The following is a 20,623-nucleotide window of genomic DNA, read 5'->3' as shown; positions in this document are numbered from 1 at the left end:
TTGGTGAGTCGCTTTGTGTTGTGGCGACCTTCAGCAGCAGCAGAGCTCCTGAAGTTCAGCACCACGGACAGAGACACTCAACAGCAGCCTGGAAAACTCTCTATAGCAGGGGTCTCACACTCAAAAAAGCCAAAAAAGACAAAAAAGACACAAAATTACTAAAAAAAGAGACAAAATGACAGAAAAAAACCTAAATTACTTAAAAAAGACACAAAATGACCAAAAAAAGACACAAAATTACTTTAAAAAAAAGACACAAAATGACAGAAAAAACTAAATGACTAAAAAAAGACACAAAATTATTAGAAAAAGACACAAAATGACCCAAAAAATACACTAAATTACTAAAAAAGACACAAAATTAGTAGAAAAAGACACAAAATGACCCAAAAATACACTAAATTACTAAAAAGACACAAAGTTAGTAGAAAAAGACACAAAATGACCCCAAAATACACTAAATTACTAAAAAGACACAAAATTAGTAGAAAAAGACACAAAATGACCCAAAAAATACACTAAATTACAAAAAAAAGACACAAAATTAGTAGAAAAAGACAAAATTACCCCCCAAAAATAGACACAAAATGACATTCCATAACATTTCCACTTCTTGCGGTAACAACAACACGGCAGATAATAAACGCTCCGGTATCAGTTGCCTTTCTTTTTGTTAACGTCGTCATAGAGGTGGTACATCACTGAAAAAAGGTTGAGAACCACTGCTCTATAGGACTCAGTTAGTGAAGTAAAACTACCAATAAAATAATGTAAAATTATTTTATGACAAATAAAAGTTGTGGAACAGAATTAGGATATCTTCAGTTTGTGTGATTTGGATATTTGTTTTGTTTTTTCAATACTGTAGAATAACAGAATTCTTAAAAGGTTTTGCCTTTAATGAAACTGAAAGACACACACACACACACACACACACACACACACACACACATTCTTGTACTTCTATCTTTGTGAGGACCCTCATTGTAACAGTGAATTCCCTTGCAAGGTTATAATAGTTTTGGATTTTTCATCAGTTTTAGTTTTTTAATTTTGTTGTGAATTTTTGTTTTCAAATCCAGTTAGTTTTAATGAGTTTTTAGAGTGAGTTTGCTAGTTTTAGTTTAGTTTTTTTTTTTTTTTTAAATGCTTTAGTTTTAGTTTAGTTTTTATTAGGTGTAGTTTTTTGTAATGGGGTATTTGTTGGGTGGGAGATTAAAAGAGGTCACAGTAAATTTTGCCTTTATTTCCTTTGTCTGATCTATCTTCATTATGTATGAAAAAAGTTGACAAAGATGAAAACGAAGCACATTTTCACTATAATTATAGTTAGTTTAAGTTAGTTTTGTAACCACACAATACAGTTTCAGTCAATTATCATCATCATGTAACCTTTAACCCTTAAAACAAAGTCTGAAATCTCAAAAAAGCAAAAAATGTCCTCACTCTGTTGGTTAAAAACGTGTTCTGGTCCTCACTATGTAGGAAGTACAAGAACACACACACACACACACACAGGTGCACAATAATGAGACAGCTGCAGCAACAACCTGCACCATGATTGGATCTCAGGAACCTGATTTGACTGCTAGTGGAGGAGAATGTGGAAACAGATCAGACTAAATGAGGGTTCAGGGTCTGATTTAACAAAATCAAAGTATACATTTTTAATCAGAACACCTGCAAGAGCATAGGAAGCACTAGTAGAGCTGTTTTTTATTTAATTATGAATGATTCTCTCTGAAAATCATGCTCCCTCTATCTCTACTACTCACTTCTGTGTCGTTTTGCTGCATCTGTCTGTTCATTGAGATGTTTTGGGAGAATTAAACGAGGCCCAAAAGTTTTATTTACAACCAAGGAAAGCACTGAAATGAATGATATCTGTGTGTTCCTCAGCCCTGTCTCAGTACTACGACTATAGGTGCATTTCAATACATCAGAATATGATGAAAAGTCCATTTCCATTAGTTCAAGTCAACCAACAGCTCCAACCAAGTATTGAGTCATATAGATGACATACTTTTCAGAGGACAACATTTACATATTAAACATACTTTTTAAAATTGGTCACCAACATTTATGTAAACTTATTAACTCTTAATGCTTATGTATACTGACACTGTGTCAATTAACGTAATATGGGCATACTACGTGCCTGATTTATTTATTTACGCTGTTTATAATCATTAACGTGACGTCAGCCTTTAATTGCTAGCTGCGGCTAATGGCTAATAATAACACGGGCAACATTAATGCGGGCCACCAGCCTCAACAACATCAGTAATAGGTCAGTTCGATACTTTTGAAAAAGTGTATAATCCGGATACAACGTTTTAGTATCGTTACTTTTTTGAGTATCTATACTTTTGACAACCTTACACTGAAAGACTATAACAACATGTTTTTTAACTTTAATTTGTTAGATCATGCCGTCGTCTATGGAAACAGCATCGACGTCTTCACCTCCGTAGAGACGTTGCTGAGCCTCGGCGTCCAGGGGAACCACATCCATCTGGTCCTCACACCTCCAGAGCCCGGCGTCTCCTCCTTCAGCGACCCGGCCGTGGAGAAAGCTGTGGCGACCGCCCTGGAAAAGGCCGAGGTCCGGGTCCACCGTGACTGCCTGCTGGCCCAGATGAACACCGGAGAAAACCCCGACCGGCTCACATCCGTCTCATTCTCCTCCGACACACAGCCTCTCCATCTGCACTGTGGAGTGAGTCAAAGTTTCCCTGCTCGGCCACTCGGTTATTAGTTTTCCTACAAAATAAAATGCTCTCCAAACAATGGTGGGGGCCCGGCCAGCGTGTCTGGTCGAGCTGAAAAGCTGAATTCAGCAGCTTGTGACTGTCGCTTGGATGTTAATTTCCCTCCTGGAAGCAAACTGTGTTTGTCAAGCACAAAATGATTTTGGTGCGTTTCCCATGTTCATTGTTTCAGACAGTGGAGGATTCTACTGTCTGGTTATGTGTTTTTGTTTGTTTTTTTCCATTTTGGGCTCAAATCGAGGCTCCCTGCAGATGAGGCCTTGTTGTCTTTATATTCTGCGAGTACTGTTAAACCATGCAGCTTCCAAAACATTCACAAATTTGGCTTTGTGAATGTTTTTGGAGCAAGGTAATATATTGACACATTTGTTCAGCCTCAAGGATGCACTCAGTGTTTTTGTGAGAAATGATTAACTGTCATTTACAGGAATACTCCACAAGGGACTGCCAATTAAATGTCTTATCACAGCATATCAGTTTGGTCAAAGAGAAAAATTACCTTTGGTCAAAGTTTCATCTTTCTGATCAAATAAAACATAAGCAATAAGCAGAAGTTAGTGAATAGAAACACAGTTATAGTTGATATAAGTTGATATAAATGCCCTGTCAGCAGATTTATAGACATCTCTTTTACAGGTACATCTCACTATATAAGAATATGATAAAAAGTCCATTTCCAGTAGTTCAAGTCAAATAACCCCAACCAAGTATTGAGTCATATAGATGACATACTTTTCAGAGGACAACATTTACATATTAAACATACTTTTTAAAATTGGTCTTTTGTAATATTCAACACTGAATTTAAGGTCTTCATTGAATATGAGCCATAATCATTATAATTAGAAGAAATTAAATGAATTAAGACATGAAATGTTTCATTCTGTGTGTAATGGATCTATAAAAATGTGTTATTTCCACTTTTTGAATTCAATTACTGACATCAATAATAATAATTTTCTATGATATTGTAATTTATTGAGATGTACCTGTATATTGGAAGTCAATGGGGAAATCCATTGCAGTACCTCAAGTGGCCACTGGGACAAATTAGCAGCGAGCAATATTGAAAATAGAGAGAAGAAACAGCTGATTCCTCCTGCTCCAAATCTTTATGCTAAGCTAAGCTAACCGACTCCTGCAGCCTCACATTTAACAAAGATTAGCCGTGTTTCCACTGAGTATTTTTGGAAAGCGGCTGAGTGTTTTGGCTCCGCCCACTAGTTAGTTCCCCTCGGCCTCTGTTCCCATACAGGTACTTTAGAAGCGGCTAACCAATGTAGTTAATGTGACAACAGAACGACGCGGCAACTCTCTATGTCTCTATATTTAGCGACTATTCAGATCCTCTAGAGACTCTTTAAAAAATAAAAAAAAGCGACTTGTGACAAATCTAGTGACTTTTTCTGGTGTTATTGGAGACTTTTGGACACTCGTTCCTACTCTTCTTAATGAGAAGCACCGTCCCAAAGCACTCACAAGCGGCCCAGTCCTCCTGCAGCAGTCTCTCCCAGCTGCAGTCAGAGCAGGAGATGTTAACCCCTCAGCGTCCAGTCTGCACCAGTCTGACAATGAATCACGCATGTGCGAAATCGCCGCCTCAACCGTATTCAACCAGCATAAACTAGTCAGTAGCGGCTCAGAAAGTATTGACTCGAGGCAGGTACTTTCAGACCACTAGAGGGAAAAGTACCTGATGGAAACACTCCTATTTTCCATCTCTCAGCAAGAAATTAAATGCATGTATTTCCCAAAATGTTTACCATTTCTTTAAACAAAAAGATGAACTCCAGGGAGGTTTGTGGGGAATGTAACTAAACAGAAATTATCCTGATTCCTTCATTTGCTCCCTCCAGGTGTTCATTAATCTCTCCAATAGAGGAGTGGACTACGACGCCTTCAGGAGCATCAACAACTCCTTCCTGGTCTTCGACAGCAGACTCGTCATAAACGCCACTTTCCACACCAGCGATCCAGACATCAGCGGCGCCGGGCCGCTCACCAAATTTTCCCGCCGTTACTACGCCGACGACTGTTCGCACGCCAACTTCAGTTCCAAGGAAGTGGGGCGGGACCTGGCTGCCAAGCTGCTGCCCCTCTTCGACCCGACTCTGGAGCCTGCAGCCGAGTCGCCACCTGAATCGGATCGACTCGTCCCGCTGTACAAACAGGCCAAGATCCAAGGTCAGATTTCAAGAAATCTGGGGGGTTAATAGAGGGTTTCCCATTCCCGCCAGGGTCTCATGTGCTCTGCTAACGTCACATTTCAAGTTACTGAAAGTATTTTTACATGATTCCTAATATAAAGTTATTCTGCGTTGTGTTGCCGTTGCCAGCAGAGTGTCTGTCACCCGTCAGTCATCTAAACCCCGCTAAATGATTATTTTTTTGATTATTTGCTAATATTCAAGAGTCAATGTTTTGTATTTGGCAGCTGTTGAGATTTGCAATTTACACAACATTTTGATTTATGATTTTTATTGGTTGTACGATTTTTATTTATTTATAAAGACTAAAAATGTATTTGCTATATATTTTTCAGTATTTTTTAATATCGTCTAGAATATCGTTATCGCAAAAAAACTTGTGATAATCTTTTAGGGCCATACCGCCCACCCCTACGTTGATGGCAATTAAAAATGAAATTAAAATTTACACTCCATTTAGATTTATGATTGATTTTTATTTTGTGGTACAATTTTTATTTATTTATACAGACTACAAATGTATTTTCTAAATATTTTTCAGTATTTTTTAATATCATCTAGAATATTGTTATCACAAAAATACTCTTGAAAATACTCTGAAATATCGTTATAATCTTTTAGGGCCATATCGCCCACCCCTATTTTGACAGCAATTAAAAATGACATAGTATAGGATAACAACGATTCTATAATACGGTATTTCCCAACTGTGAAAAATGTTATTTGAGGTTATGTGAGTTTATTTAGCTCTCAAAGTGCACCAGATTGATCACATTGTACTATAAAATGTACAAAACTTTCTCCCAGGGGACCCCCGGACCGCCTAGATCAGCCATTCTCAACCTTGGGGTCCCGACCCCAATTGGGGTCTTGAGATGATTTCTGGGGGTCGCCAAATCATTTTGGAAGTCAGCTCTGTCTCCACTGTGTTAAAGTGTTCATGTGTTTTAGTCTTTTTGGACATTTAATGTCTTTTTTTTTTTGTCATTTTGTGTCTTTTTTTGTCATTTTGTGTCTTTTTGGTCATTTTGTGTCTTTTTTTGGTCATTTTGTGTCTTTTTTTGTCATTTTGTGTCTTTTTGGTCATTTTGTGTCTTTTTTTGGTCATTTTGTTTCTTTTCTGGGTGATCTGAACTGTGCGTGTGAGATTCTGTTCAGTGAGTGGGAGTCACAGACAACATGCATGTTAAATTGGGGGTCGCGACTACTGCCCTAGATGGTTATTTTCATTGTTTGCTAATACTCAAGAGTCAAGAATATCTTTATCGCAAAAATACTCTGAAATATCGTGATAACCTTTAAACAGTATAGGATGACAAAGATTCTATAATACGGTATCTCCCGACTGTGAAAAATGTTATGTGTTGTTTGCTCTCATTTAGCTCTCAAAGTGGACGAGATTGTTGCATTTTACTTAGAAACGTACAGAATTTTCTCCTCAGACTCTCATAAAACCCTGTCGGAAACACTGTAATGTCATTACTCTTTTCTCTTCCCTGCTGTTTTATTTCATTTAGAGCACTCAGGGTAATGATGATCATCTTCAGATATGTAGCAGATTTATCATTTATCAGAATTCCTTCGCATTCTTCTCAGGTTTTCAGACGTTTTCAGGGTCTGTCTGTTCACCTCGGTACTCCGCTCCGTGTCCTTCCTCCCGTCCGCCCGTCCATCCGTGTTTTTGTCTGCTTTTTATCTGAGAGAATTCACGTTGCCAGTATGTTTTTTTTTTCTTTTTCATTATGCTTTTGTGGAACATTTTCCAATCTTTCACCCGCCCACCCACTGCCGATGTTATTGTGGCGGACACTCAAACCATAGCGGGGCGTAACAATGGCGCATTGTGCAGCGGCGTATTGACGGAGTAACCAAGGCCACTCCACAGGTTACACAAACACAACAGCCACTCTGCTTCGCCCTCCTCACACACATGAAACACACGTGAACTTTTCAGCCATATCACCGTCTGCTATCTGAGTTCATTGCCTCGTCTCTGTTTGTTTTCCCTCCGTGGGCGGATGTTAACACTGAAATGCATGTTATGATGTTTCTGCTGCTGTTGTTGTTGTTTTTTATTATTAATTTAGTCTACAATAAAGGTAACCTGACTCTCTCTGTGGCTGGGAGAAAACAAATATATACGAAATAAAATGTTTTTTCTTTACATTACATTGTTTTATTTGTCATTGGTGTAGGCCAGGGGTTTCAAACTGGCGGCCCGCGGGCCAATTGTGGCCCTCGTGACGATATTTTGTGGCCCCCAACTTGATATGAAAGTTTAATGTGAGTTTTATATGAATCGCACTTTACCGTGTTGTGTGTGGAAGGTCCCTTTAATTAATGTTTTTGGTAATTGGTAAGTTTCTGTCTTTTTTTTAAATAATTTTGTCTTTTTAATAATTTTGTCTTTTTTATATAATTTTGTGTCTTTTTTAATAATTGTGTGTCTTTTCTGGTAATTCTGTGTCTTTTTTTGGTAATTTTGTGTCTTGTTTTTAGTAATTTTATGTCTTTTTTTGGTAATTTTGTGTCTTGTTTTTAGTAATTTTGTGTCTTTTTTTTGTAATTTTGTGTCTTTTTTGGTAATTTTGTGTATGTATTTATATATATATATGAATGGCACGTGTGGTGTGTGGAAGGTCCCTTTATTTACTTTTTTTGGTCATTTTCAGTCTTTTTTTAAAGTAATTTAGTTTTTTTCTGTCATTTGAGACCATTGTGTTGTCCTAAAAAACATTTCTGAGGTCATAAAACAAGTGAGTTTTTCTCATTTTGTGTTGAAATGTATGGACAGAAATGCTTCTGCAGCCGCCATCAGCTGGAATTTTTGGTAGAATGCAGCTTAAGACACTTCCTGGTTTGCCTCCCTGCTCAGACCTGGAGGCTGCAGCTTGTTATGAAGAATCTTTTTTTTTTTAAGCACACAAAGAATGAACAATTCTGTGACTTTGCTCCCTGACATGAAACAGGATTTAACGGATGAGTAACTGTCCATCGGGATTCAAATTTTACACGGATGGAACAAAAATGCTGATTTAAAAAAATGTTTTTGTCACAACCTTTTGTTTTTTGCCTGTCTACATTTTAAGGCAGAAGCTCTATGCACATTCATGAAGCTCACTGTTTTTGTTGTTTATCTTCTCACATATTTCATTTTCTGACTTCCCCTGGATCCCACTGGACTCAGCCACGTCGCAGCAGCAAGAACTGCAACTGCTGGAGCCGATCACAGCCACTCTGCAATGTCTTTCATTCCAGCAGACACACTGCAGCGCAGCCATCTCTCCTTAACACATTCAGGCCTAAAACGTCTGGAAAAAATGCCTGTAAAACCTCTGATTGGCGATTTTAAAATAAGCCCCTAAAACCTGAAGTTTTTCGGGAAATTCAACAGAAGTGTCAACTCTTCCTACTAAATAATAGATTTTTCAGCCTCTGTAGCAGATAGAAATGAAATTCAAGTATTTGAGAGCTTATAGCTTTTATATCTGAGCTCCCTCCGCTATAGTTGTCTTTTTTTAGTCATATTGTGTCTTTTTATGCCTTTTTTTTGGTCATTTTGTGTCCTTTTTTTTTGGGGGGGGGGGGGTCATTTTGTCTTTTTATGGTCATTTTGTGTCTTTTTTTAGTCAATTTGTGTCTTTTTTTGGGGTCATTTTGTGCCTTTTTATGTCTTTTGGTCATTTTGTGTCTTTTTTTTTTTGTCATTTTGTCTATTTTTATGTCTTTTTTTGGTCATTTTGTGTCTTTTTTTGGTCATTTTGTGTCTTTTTGTGTCCTTTTTTAGTCAATGCGTCTTTTTTGGTCATTTTGTATCTTTTTTTGTCATTTTGTGTCTTTTTTTGGTCATTTTGTGTCTTTTTTTGGTCATTTTGTGTCTTTTTGTGTCCTTTTTTAGTCAATGCGTCTTTTTTGGTCATTTTGTATCTTTTTTTAGTCATTTTGTGTCTTTTTGTGTTTTTTTTTTAGTCATTTTATGTCTTTTTTTGGTCATTTTGTGTCTTTTTTTAGTCATTTTGTGTCTTTTGGTCATTTTGTGTCTTTTTTTGGTCAATTTGTTTTTGGTGATGATTTCAAAGTTCTGGAAAAGTCCCATGATGCATTGCGAAACTACCACATGTATTCTGATGCATTTCATTGGCCATGAGACCGAAAATAGGTGGAAAAAACTACAAAAACTACAAATACTACAAAACGACGTATCCGCTTTCCGGTTTTAATGGTAGAATAACGCAACAGCGCCCCAACAGGTTTTAATGGTAGAAATGCGATAATGCTTTCCTGCCTTAAATGGGTTAAATAAGGAAGCCAAAATGTTTGTGACAGCACGATGCATCCTCAGTGTTATTTAAAAAGAGAATCACAGTTCTTTTCCATCTCACTGATCTGAATCGTCACATACTTGTATAAAAAATGAACTGTCTCGTTACATTCCTAGCCATGAGCAGATATCGAACGGTACAATGCCTTTGAGTTGAACATTATTTATATGAACCACATCACACTTTGTTTTCTCTCCTCAGGTGGGAAGCTGCCTGGAGGATACAACTACCTGCACGTCACCAAACCGTCAGGACCTCCTGTTAAACATGTAAGAATTAAAAGACATAGAATACAGCAGCTTCAACCTTTAACCCATCATTCATATGCTGATAAAGTTACGATTAAGAACAAGTTCTCATTGTGTTTGTTCTTGTGAAGCTGCAGGACAGCAGCATCGTGACTGGACGTGTGGAGACGGGGAACTACTTCTGTTTAAATCTGGACGTCTGCGAGCTGGTGGAGACGCTCACCTGTCTGTCCCTGAAGCCCCTCCCCGTCTCCAATTACCTGAGTCTGTACGGGAAACACCAGCAGCTGCTGGGCCAGCTGTCCACACGCTACCACCAGGGCCTGGTCCACGACCTGTACAGGTAGGAGACAGTCACTGTCTATTTACTGATGTCTGCACACATTTGAGGGGAAAAGCTGCATTCAGTTTTTAGTGTTTTAACCCTCTGAACCCCAACAAGCTGTTTCATGGTTGAATTTCTCTGATAAATCATTTTTTAAATAGGAATAACATGGAATTTCTATAAACAACACTTTTCCAAGTGTCCAAAACTGTCCAAGAGTAGTTTCTCCACATATTCTAGATATTATAATTATTGTCATGTTTCCAGTCTCTCCTGTCCTCTCCTCTCTGCTCTGTGTAAACAGCCTAATAAAATCACATAAATTGAGCAAAAAAGACACAAAATTACCAGAAAATGACATAAAATCATAACATAATTACACAAAATGACCAAAAAAAGACACAAAATTACTAAAATTGACATAAAATTACCACAAAAAGTTTTCTTCAAATATTGTACATATTGAAGTAAGTCATGTTTCCAGCCTCTCCTGTCCTCTCCTCTCTGCTCTGTGTAAACAGCCTCTCTTGTCCTCTCCTCTCAGCTCTGTGAAAACAGCCTCTCTTGTCCTCTCCTCTCTGCTCTGTGTAAACAGATTCTCAGTGAATATTTGTCATGTGACCGTTGCTCTCAGCAGAATCAATCATGTCTTCAGTGTCTCTGAGGAGAATTTAATGTTTTTAACAGGATCTGGTTTATTTTAAATGACACATGAAGAATATAGACATTCTGACACTAATATCAACATTTAACACAAGTTTTGGTCACTTTTTATAACGGAAATGTTCGTAACCTACGATCTGTTAAAGGACTGTACCTGTTTTTAGTTTCTTTCTGAGATTCAGAGGGTGAAGAATATAAAATATCCAACCAGTGGTTGAATTTGTTACCAAAAACATTCACCTGGTGAAAATCTGGTTTATAAAAACTTTAAAAAGTGTGTCTGTTTATAACACCATTGTCCTCACCAAGTTACATGTTGGAGATAGTTGATAGATGTCTGTTTTTAGTCTGACTGTTAGTTTAAGTGCTAACAGCCTCTGGGATGAACATGGTCGCACTGATACAAAAACTTTGATGGGACACAAAACACAGATTTTAAACTAACCAGCAGTTCCGCCAGAAAAACACTTTCTGTGGAGAAATAAACCAAACTGAAACCTAAAATGTGTGTAATAATCCCACACGGCACAGGAAAAATCTGCCAACATGAGATGAATGTTTACAACAGAGCGCTTTCTCTGACTAACCTGGTGGTGAGAAATGATGGAGCGAACTATGAAAATAATATCTTTTACTGAAGTCTTTCATCAGCTTCAATAACTCCGGAGGTAAACAAACAACTTGAAGCACAACAGAGCTGCAGAAATGATCAGCATGTTGTGAAACGGCTGCACCAAACTGATAGTTTCTGCTCTGTTATTGTGTTTTTGTGCGGCATTTGTTCGTTCCTCCAGCCCCTCGTCTTTGTACAGTTTCATTTATTCACTTCACGCTCAAAACATGTTGATGTTTTTCAGTTGTTGATGTCTGATTTTGGTCCAAAATGTAGCAGATGGCAGGTGGTCGAGCTGTTTTCATAACTCACTCTCAAATTTACAAAAAAAGATACAAAATTACCCCAAAAAGACGCAGAAAGACAAAAATAGACACAAAATAAGCAAAAAAGAGAGATAAAGTTCTTATAAAGTAAAAGTACAAAATGTGCTTACAAGTATCAGATGTAAAGGAAAAAGACAATTTGGCTTTAATCAACTATTAATTTCTCTCTCAGTGCTCCGGTGGAAGAAGTTAATGTACCACAATGTAAAAATACTCTATTCCAAATAAAAATCCTGCATTTAAAGCCCTTTTTATTTCACTCCAATATATAAAATCTCTATAAATCTAAAAAAAGTCCTGCAGCTCTATGGAATCAGCACAATCATGGCTAGAAGTGGGAACAACTCAAACATGTCTTTGTGCAGAATAACACCGTTAGAATGACAGAAATCAGAAAAAAATGGGGAAAACACAATCACTTTTCCAAGTGCCCACAAAAAAATGAAAAAAGATGTAAAAAGACCAAAAAAGACACAAAATAACCAAAAAAGACCAAAAAAAATACACAAACAAACCAAAAAAGGAGGTAATTGTATGTGTTTTGGGGGTAATTTTGTATCTTTTTTTTGTAATTTTACATCTTTTTTTGCTCATTTGTTTTGGTCTTTTTGGTTATTTTTTAGGTTTTTTTTGTGGGCACATGGAAAAGTGATTGTGTTTTTTTCTGCACGAAGACATGTTTGGGGAGTTTTTTTGGGGGTAATTTTGTGTGTATTTTTGGTTCGTTTGTGTCTATTTTTTGGTCTTTTTGGTTATTCTGTGTATTTTGTTTGGTAATTTTATGTGTTTTGGGGGTAATTTTGTATCTTTTTTTGTAATTTTACAAACAAAAGACACAAAATAACCAAAAAGACTAAAAAAAAATACACAAACAAACCAAAAAAAAAAAAAAAAAATTACCAAAATAAGATGTAAAAATTACATAAAAAGATACAAAATTACTCCAAAAAGAAGAAGACACAAAATAACAACAACAACAAAAAAAAATAGCTTTCACTCTCTCTGTTTCTGAGACACTTTGAGGAGAAAAAGCTGCAGGTAGTGAAACTCTGACTGATGACCTCACACAGCAGAATTAGAGATAAAGGCGTCCGGACAGACCAGAGATTTAGGCCTTCGCTCTCTTTTGTCCTCCGCTGTTTGTGTGACTTTGGAGCGTGTGTGTGTGTGTGTGTGTTTGTCAAACAGCGGGTGACCTGCTTCTGAGGTTTCAACACAAATGACCCCCAGATATGGACGTCCATTGTCCCCCGCCTCCTAATCTGTTTATGCAGCCCCTCAATCTGTCTTTGTGGCCCGTCCAGGACGAGACAAAGCCGGAGCCTCCCGCCGGCCGGCCCGCTCCTCGTCACGCCGCTCACTCAGCTGACTCCTAAAGTCATTGTGGAGGCTGACGGAGCGGCGTGAGCCGTTAAAATCATTGATTGACCGCGTGGCGGCTGGGGGTCATTCAGTCAATACAGTTAGTGTGGCTCCTGGCTGGGTGTGTGTGTGTGTGTGTGTGTGTGTGTGTGTGGTTCCTTCAAGGGTTTGCTGTTATTTAAAGGGTCAGTTCACCCAAAAGACACAGGTAGTTTCTGTCTCTGGTGTCGAGCTATGCAGACAGACAGTTGTGGAAGAAGTTAAAGAACCACAATGTAAAAATACTCTATTCCAAGTAAAAATCCTGCATTTAAAGCCCGTTTTATTGCACTTCAATATATAAAATCTGTATAAATCTATTAGTCCTGCAGCTCTATGGAAACAATCATGGCTAAAAGTTTTGTGCAGATTAACACAGTTAGAATGACAGAAATCATTGAAAAATGGAAAAAACACAAATCACTTTTCCAAGTGCCCACAAAAAAGACACAAACCAACCAAAAAAGACAAAATGATGACTGTATGGCGTTATCAAGATATGAAATTACCGATATGGAGATATAGTGTTTTTGCCATATGGTCCAGCCCCTCTGGGGGGTCCGGCCCCTGCAGAGGGTCACCAGATACATCTGAGGGGTCAACACATGATTAATGGGAGAAAAAAAATAAAGAAAAAACTATGTTTTTATTCACTGTTTTCTTTCTGGACTTTTATATAATCCATCCATCCACCCACCCACCCAACCAACCAACCAACCAACCATCCAACCAACCAATTATCCAACCAACCAACCAACCATCCATCCATCCAATGAACCAATTATCCAACCAACCAACCAACCAACCAACCAACCATCCATCCAATAAACCAATTATCCAACCAACCAACCAACCAACCATCCATCCAATAAACCAATTATCCAACCAACCAACCAACCATCCATCCAATAAACCAATTATCCAACCAACCAACCAACCAACCAACCAACCATCCATCCAATAAACCAATTATCCAACCAACCAACCAACCAACCATCCATCCAATAAACCAATTATCCAACCAACCAACTAACCAACCATCCATCCAACCATCCATCCAATAAACCAATTATCCAACCAACCAACCAACCAACCAACCAACCATCCATCCAATAAACCAATTATCCAACCAACCAACCATCCATCCAATAAACCAATTATCCAACCAACCAACTAACCAACCATCCATCCATCCATCCATCCAATAAACCAATTATCCAACCAACCAACCAACCAACCAACTAACCAACCAACCAACCAACAATGGAACTTACAATCATTAGGATTTTTAACAGAAAATCTTCATCTGAAAACTAACAGGACTTTGACGAACTACTTACTAATTAGTGACAGCTCAGTAATTGAAGCTGTAAAATGACTGTCATGAAGTAAAAAGATCAATATTTTCCTCTGAGTGGTGGAGCAGGGCTGTAAAGCAGCATCAACTGAAAAAACAAAAGGTATAGGACAAGTTTTATGTACTTAATATGGATAATATAATTAAATTAAATAAAGCTTCTTTTACAGAGGAGTGTGTTAGGGAGTAAACAGTGTGTGATCTTGGTGGTAAAAACAAACAGTGTGTCTAAATGTGTGTGTCTCCTGCAGCTTCTTCAGACAGAGCTGGTGTTTGGCTGTTTATCACGACAGATTCTCCGACCTCGAGCAGGAGCTTCAGCAGATCCTCTCAGCCACGGTACCGGTTTTATTTTTATCTCAACAATCAACAGGTTAGACCTGAGTCTGACCTCTTTCTTTCTTGTTAAAATGTAACATGTCTGTGGAGCAAAAACATAAAGATGGAGTACAGTTTGTAAAACTAAGTCCAAGTCTGCCATGACAGTCTCAACAGGTGTGAAGAATCACTATTTCCAACCAAACAAGAACCTGTTGCTGTAGCACCTGAACGTGTTCTCACTGAGCAGGTTGTGTAGTTTATAACGTCCCCCTGTTGTGTCCCTGCAGGACGAGTGGACGGAGGACAGAGAGGACTCAGACGTCCTCCTTCAGGACAGATTTAGAGCTGCTGAGAGTGGAGCAGCTCTGAGGAGCAGCGCTGTCAAATATCTGACCTACAACAGGAACCTGCTGCCCATGTTCGCCTGCCCCGGGCAGCTCTGACTCTAACACTCATTATCTGTGCGCCGAAACATGTTAAATATATTTTATTCCTCTTGAAACTTTTGCATAGCTTTTTTTTTCAGTCTCACAGTCTCAATCCTTTGTTGTTTACATGCGTGTTTATTTGTGAGTGTGACCGTATTTTCTTCAGAAGGTAAACAAACCACCAGCCGACGACCAGCAGCAGGTACGTGTGTTTCTTTGCTCCATATAGTCGTCAAAAACTTCCCTCCATCAATTTTTCAGATCAGTGTGCTTCTGGGTGTTGGGAAGAACTACTGCATGTTTTTAAGAGTACTTTAAAGTGTTTTATTATTATTTAGTGTCTCCAGAGGATTCTGATAAATTTACTCAAGTGATGTCACATGAGTCAGCGTTGGTTGAAGACCACAAATGTGGAAAAAAATCCCAAAATCTGGAGGTGTTGAGATAGAGAGAAGTGAGTTTACAGATCTCATTTCTGCTGCAGGAGAGAGGATTGGTCTCCTGATTGAGCTTTTGTTGGTGTTGTAGGTTTTTTTCACAGGTTTTCTCATATTTTTTTAGTGTATATATATATATATATATATATATATATATCGTTAGCCTCATAGCATAATTGCCTAAGTAATTTTTTGGCCAAATTGTGATATCTGCCTAACTTTACTCTCCTACCACTGCTGCATCTTTCTGCCTTATTGCATATGTTCTCAACCTATCAGAACACTTGTTAGAGTCCAAAATCACTTTCTGCCTTAGTCATCTCTGTGACTTAGGCATTTTTGCCGCTACATACAAACCAAACTACATTATTTATATGTAAGAGAAAAATTGCCTTAGCCAGGGCATATTCTGCCTAAGTCACTTTTATCTGTTATGAAATCGATGTTTAATTTTTTATGCAAACTTGTTCACTTCTATTTGAACTTACTGTTACAATATCAATAAAAAATATCAATGGGCTTACTAAAAATTGTGTTTTTTCTTGTTTCCCGAAAACATTCAAATATGACTTAGGCAAATATGCTATGAGGCTAACGATATAGATATATATATATATATATATATATATATATCCTAAAAAAAAATTCTAAACCTGAGAAAACCTGTAAAAAAACGACAAGAAAGCATATCCAAAAATAAATCTATTTTTTATGTTTTAATATCAATCAAGTTTTAGGGGGTTAAATGATGTGTGAGTCAGGCTATGAGTGATATATGAATAAACCCCTCAGTATAAATCCTTAGAATAAAGATCATGATGATTCTGGAAAGTTTGGTGGATGTAAGTGCTACTGAAGTGAAGATTTATGGCTCAGAGTTTGATGGGGAAACAAACTAAATATGAGAAAATGGCATTTAAAGATATTGTAAAATGACCATACATTTGAAAGAGAGTACAGGTGAATCGGCTTTAAAAATAACTAATAGATATCACCATGAAAAAGTTTATTACTTAGATTAAGACAGCTCTCTTTTTCTTTCTTTTTTTATTAAATGTTTTTTTGAATATTTTATGTTTTATTGATGCAAATGAGGCATTATCTCATTAACTTTTGAGGAATTTTGGAGAAATCTACAGACAAAAAATGACAAAATGTAGCAAAATAAACACCTAAATGTGTGTTTTGGATGTTTTATTTACCCTAGTCAGACACAAAAGATCACAAAAATCTTAAAATTGGCTGGTGTATGAGGTACTTTTTATTTATTTCTTAATTTCCAGACATTTTCTCATGCAAACATCAACTTAATTGTCTAATTAGATGTATTTTTCCTGAACATGGAATCTCCTAACTTGCTCCAGCTTAATTATGATCCACAGTAACTAGTTTAATGGCAGTAAAAAGCTGATTTCTGACACTTGTCTTTCTGTTTTGTGTCTCCACAGACATGTCGTCCATAATGTGCCAACTGTAACTGTGAGTATGACTCTGCAGCAGCGTGACCAATCACACGGCCCGTATAGCGGCTGCACATGAAAGCTTTTACTGGGGGGAGGAGGAGGAGGAGCAGGAGGAGCAGGAGGAGGAGGAGGGTGTCACTCTACAGCTGTATGCTAATGAGGCTGAAGCCTGTCGGGGAAAATAACCGCACACACAACAACATATGTCCACACACACACACACACTGCTGGTGTCCAAATGCAAAGTCACATATTATCACATTCTCATAATGCAAATAACCAGATTATGTTGCTTTTTAATCTCTTTTTAAGATAAGATGCAACATAAACATCAGATAAAATACAAAAACATTCTGTGAAAAAATTTTTTTTTGTAGAAATGACAGTAAAACGCTATCAAATTGCATTAGAAATAGGGCGCAAAAATTAAAAATATCATGGTAGTAGACGCTTTTAATTACAGCAAATCAAAGAATAGTACAAAACTTTTATACTGTGGAAAACAAACTGTTGTTTTCATGTTAAATTAAAGGATAAATACCATAATGTCACAAGGACACACTTACTAAACTAAAAATAAAAGGGAATATTCAGTCTAAATTACAGTTTTTTATTATATTTACATATAAATTTTAGAGTAGAAAACCAACTGTATTTTTTACGGTGAAGTTCTGGCAACTACAGCTGCCTGTATTTTAAATTAAACAGATTTTTCTATGATATTTAACATTGATGTGGTACTTTAATGGTAACTTTACTGCACTAAATGATACTTAATGTTCATTATGTTGCTTTTAAATCTAATAGTGCTACTTTTTTGTTAATAAATAGACACTTTTTAGTGTTTTTATGGTTTTTAATGACAGTTTTTAATCTCCAGTATGTAAATATTATTATACAACAACATTAGTGGTGTTTATTTTTAATTATTAGTCACATTATGTTACTTAATAATGTTTAAAATGTGTATTTTACCCGTAGTAAAGGGACATTTTATATTGTTTTTATGTTTTTTAATGATTGTTTTTAATCTCCAGTATTGATATATTATTATACAACAACATTAGTGGCATTTATTTTTAGTTATTAGTCAAATAATGTGACTTAATAATGTTTAACATGTGTATTTTACCTGATGTAGCTACATAATATGAAACATGATTGAGAAATATTATATTACTATATATGTGTAGTTTGAAACTCATCCACTGCTAAAGAAATCATCTTTTAAAGTAATTTTTGTTTGTTTTTGAGGCCTAAAACTCTTATTTTTTTAAAACGGTTGACATACTTTGCTGCCATTCTGACCTGTTTTAGGATCTTTATGTAAATGAGCATATTTATCTTGAAAAACTGGACACTTTGAAGCAGATTGTTGCTCCAGAATCAAGAAAAAGGACCCTTGATTCAAGAGAATAGTTTAAACAAGTTGATTTTTTACTGGAAACCGGATGAAATGATGTCACCAAGCTGGCTAACTGTTTGATTTGTTTAAAAAAAGACTTTTAGGACTCAATAATGAGCTAAATGTATCTGGTTATTTAGAGTAAACTGTTTTACTTTAGATTAAACCAATTTTTAATGCATTACCACAAAGACAAAAAAATACCAAAAAAAGATACAAAATTACCCCCAAAAGACATAAAATTACCAAACAAAAGACACAAAATAACCAAAAAGACACAAACAAACCAAAAATAGACACAAAATTACCAAAATAAGATGTAAAATTACCCCAAAAAGACGAAAACTTACTAAAAAACAGTTTGTTGCTCAAGAATCCAGTAAAAAGGAGACTTGATTCAAGGGAATAGTTGAAACAAGTTGATTTTTACTGGAAACGGGTTGAAATGATGTCACCATGCTGGCTAACTGTTCGATTTGTTTGAATAAGACTTTTATCACTCAATAATGAGCTAAATGTATCTGGTTGTTTAGAGTAAACTGTTTTACTTTAGATTAAACCTTTTTTTAAAGCATAAACACGCAGAAAATGTAGGAAAATGTGAATTTTAGTGAGTTATAATGAGATAATAGGGTGGTAATTGTATTTCAGCTCTTATTTTGGTGACCAAATCATCTTAAAATCTATCGGTGCATGAGACGTTTTGTGAAGTCCTTTTGATTTGTTTCTTAATATCCAGACATTTTCTCATGTAAACATCAACAAACTGACAAAATGTAGTAAAATAAACACCTAAATGTGTGTTTTTGATATTTAATTTACACTAGTCTGAAACAAAACAGCAGAAAAATCTTCAAAATCTACCTGTGCATGAGAAGTTTTGTGATTTGTTCCTTAATTTCCAGACATTTTCGTATGTAAACGTCAACAAACTGACAAAATGTAGTAAAATAAACACCTAAATGTGTGTTTTTGGATGTTTTATTTGCCCTTTATCAACCAGAACTCATCTCTGAACATCAACATGTTGACTGTCTGACTTCCCATCATGCCTCTCGGTGCAGGCCAGGCTCATATCCGGCTGCCCGGGTCAGATCTGACCTGCAGGATTTGGGTTCTCCGTGTTTTAACGCGCAGATAATCTCGGTTTGCCCCATTTGGTGACACAGAAAGAGCGCACTGATTACGCACAGCACGCGCCGACGGTATCTAGGGGCCAGATTGCTTTATGGGGCCCCCACTTCTACTTCTTCTTCTTCTCCTCCCTTTTTTTCTTTTTTCAACTGTGCAATTTCCTTTTCAATCACGGCGGGTCTACAGCTTGCACAAGCGCAGCCATTGTGATGCAAAGCAGGAAACCCTCCTCTCGCTATTAATTATGTATGCCGAAAATGACGGATTCATATGTCCGGAGTTAACTGTCACGCCAGCGCACATGCTGCAGGGCTGCAGTGGTTAAAAAAAATAAAAAAATGTTTGTTTGTTTGTGCGCCGTTTGGTTATTTGTGCAGTTAAATTGGCCGAATTTAACTCCATTGTTCGGTGCGTAAAAGCGCGTTTTATGTCTGTTTTGGGGATCTTTAGTTTCCCTGGAAAGTCTTTGAATTTCTTGAATTCTAAAATATTTACAAAAGTCTTAAGTGGCCCTGAAATAACTATTTAAACATGTCTGTTTGTTTGTTTGTTTGTTTGTTTGTTTGTGTGCCGTTTGGTTATTTGTGCAGCTTAATTGGCCGAATTTAACTCCATTGTTTCGTGCGTAAAAGCGCGTTTAATGTCTTTTTTGGGGATCTTTAGTTTCCCTGGAAAGTCTTTGAATTTCTTGAATTCTAAAATATTTACAAATGTCTTAAGTGGCCCTGAAATAACTATTTTAACTCCTCATTGGAGCTGAGAATCTGTCTTAAAATCGATCTTATTTAAATGTTTTGTAATTTGTTAAATTGGTCTTAAATTTTCGTCTTTAAGTTCTGCTTCTGAGTTGAATTTCCAGCTCGCAAATCAACATTTCTCCACTTTTCCTCATCGTTATTTCTCCCAATCACCTCTTCTTGACATCGTTATGTGGACGGATGTCTCCTTTTTGGACAACCCGGAGCCCCCCACCACCTCCTCCTCCACCCAAAGGAGACACATAAAGCCGAGGCACGTGTAGATTTCTATACAAACTCATCAGACCGTAAAAGCAGGAGGCTCCTGGCGTGTGCCCGGGTCGAGACGAGGAGGAGGAGGAGGAGGAGAGAGTGTAGAGGGGGTGAAATACAATAAAACCCTCAGGTACATCTGCTTTGCAATCTGCAAATCCTCCTCCCTCCTCCTCCTCCTCCTCCTCCTCC

At 37.1% G+C, this 20,623-nt stretch overlaps 1 protein-coding gene across 1 annotated transcript in view; it reads left to right on the top strand.

The window, feature by feature from the left end:
- The window catches only part of cfap61 (cilia and flagella associated protein 61), a 65,863-nt gene extending 50,808 nt beyond the window's left edge, over nucleotides 1–15,055 (top strand). Inside the window, 6 exon segments of the mRNA XM_059356788.1 lie at nucleotides 2,427–2,719; nucleotides 4,628–4,955; nucleotides 9,502–9,569; nucleotides 9,680–9,891; nucleotides 14,485–14,572; nucleotides 14,842–15,055. Of these exon segments, the coding sequence (XP_059212771.1) occupies nucleotides 2,427–2,719; nucleotides 4,628–4,955; nucleotides 9,502–9,569; nucleotides 9,680–9,891; nucleotides 14,485–14,572; nucleotides 14,842–14,997 (1,145 nt within the window). The 3' untranslated portion in view covers nucleotides 14,998–15,055.
- Nucleotides 15,056–20,623: the final 5,568 nt, after the last annotated feature.

The sequence above is a fragment of the Centropristis striata genome, chromosome 18, assembly GCF_030273125.1.
Source record: "Centropristis striata isolate RG_2023a ecotype Rhode Island chromosome 18, C.striata_1.0, whole genome shotgun sequence".
In the NCBI taxonomy this organism is placed as follows: Eukaryota; Metazoa; Chordata; class Actinopteri; order Perciformes; family Serranidae; genus Centropristis; species Centropristis striata.
Note: the sequence above shows the minus strand (reverse complement) of the source record. Positions and strands in the feature narration are given on the sequence as shown.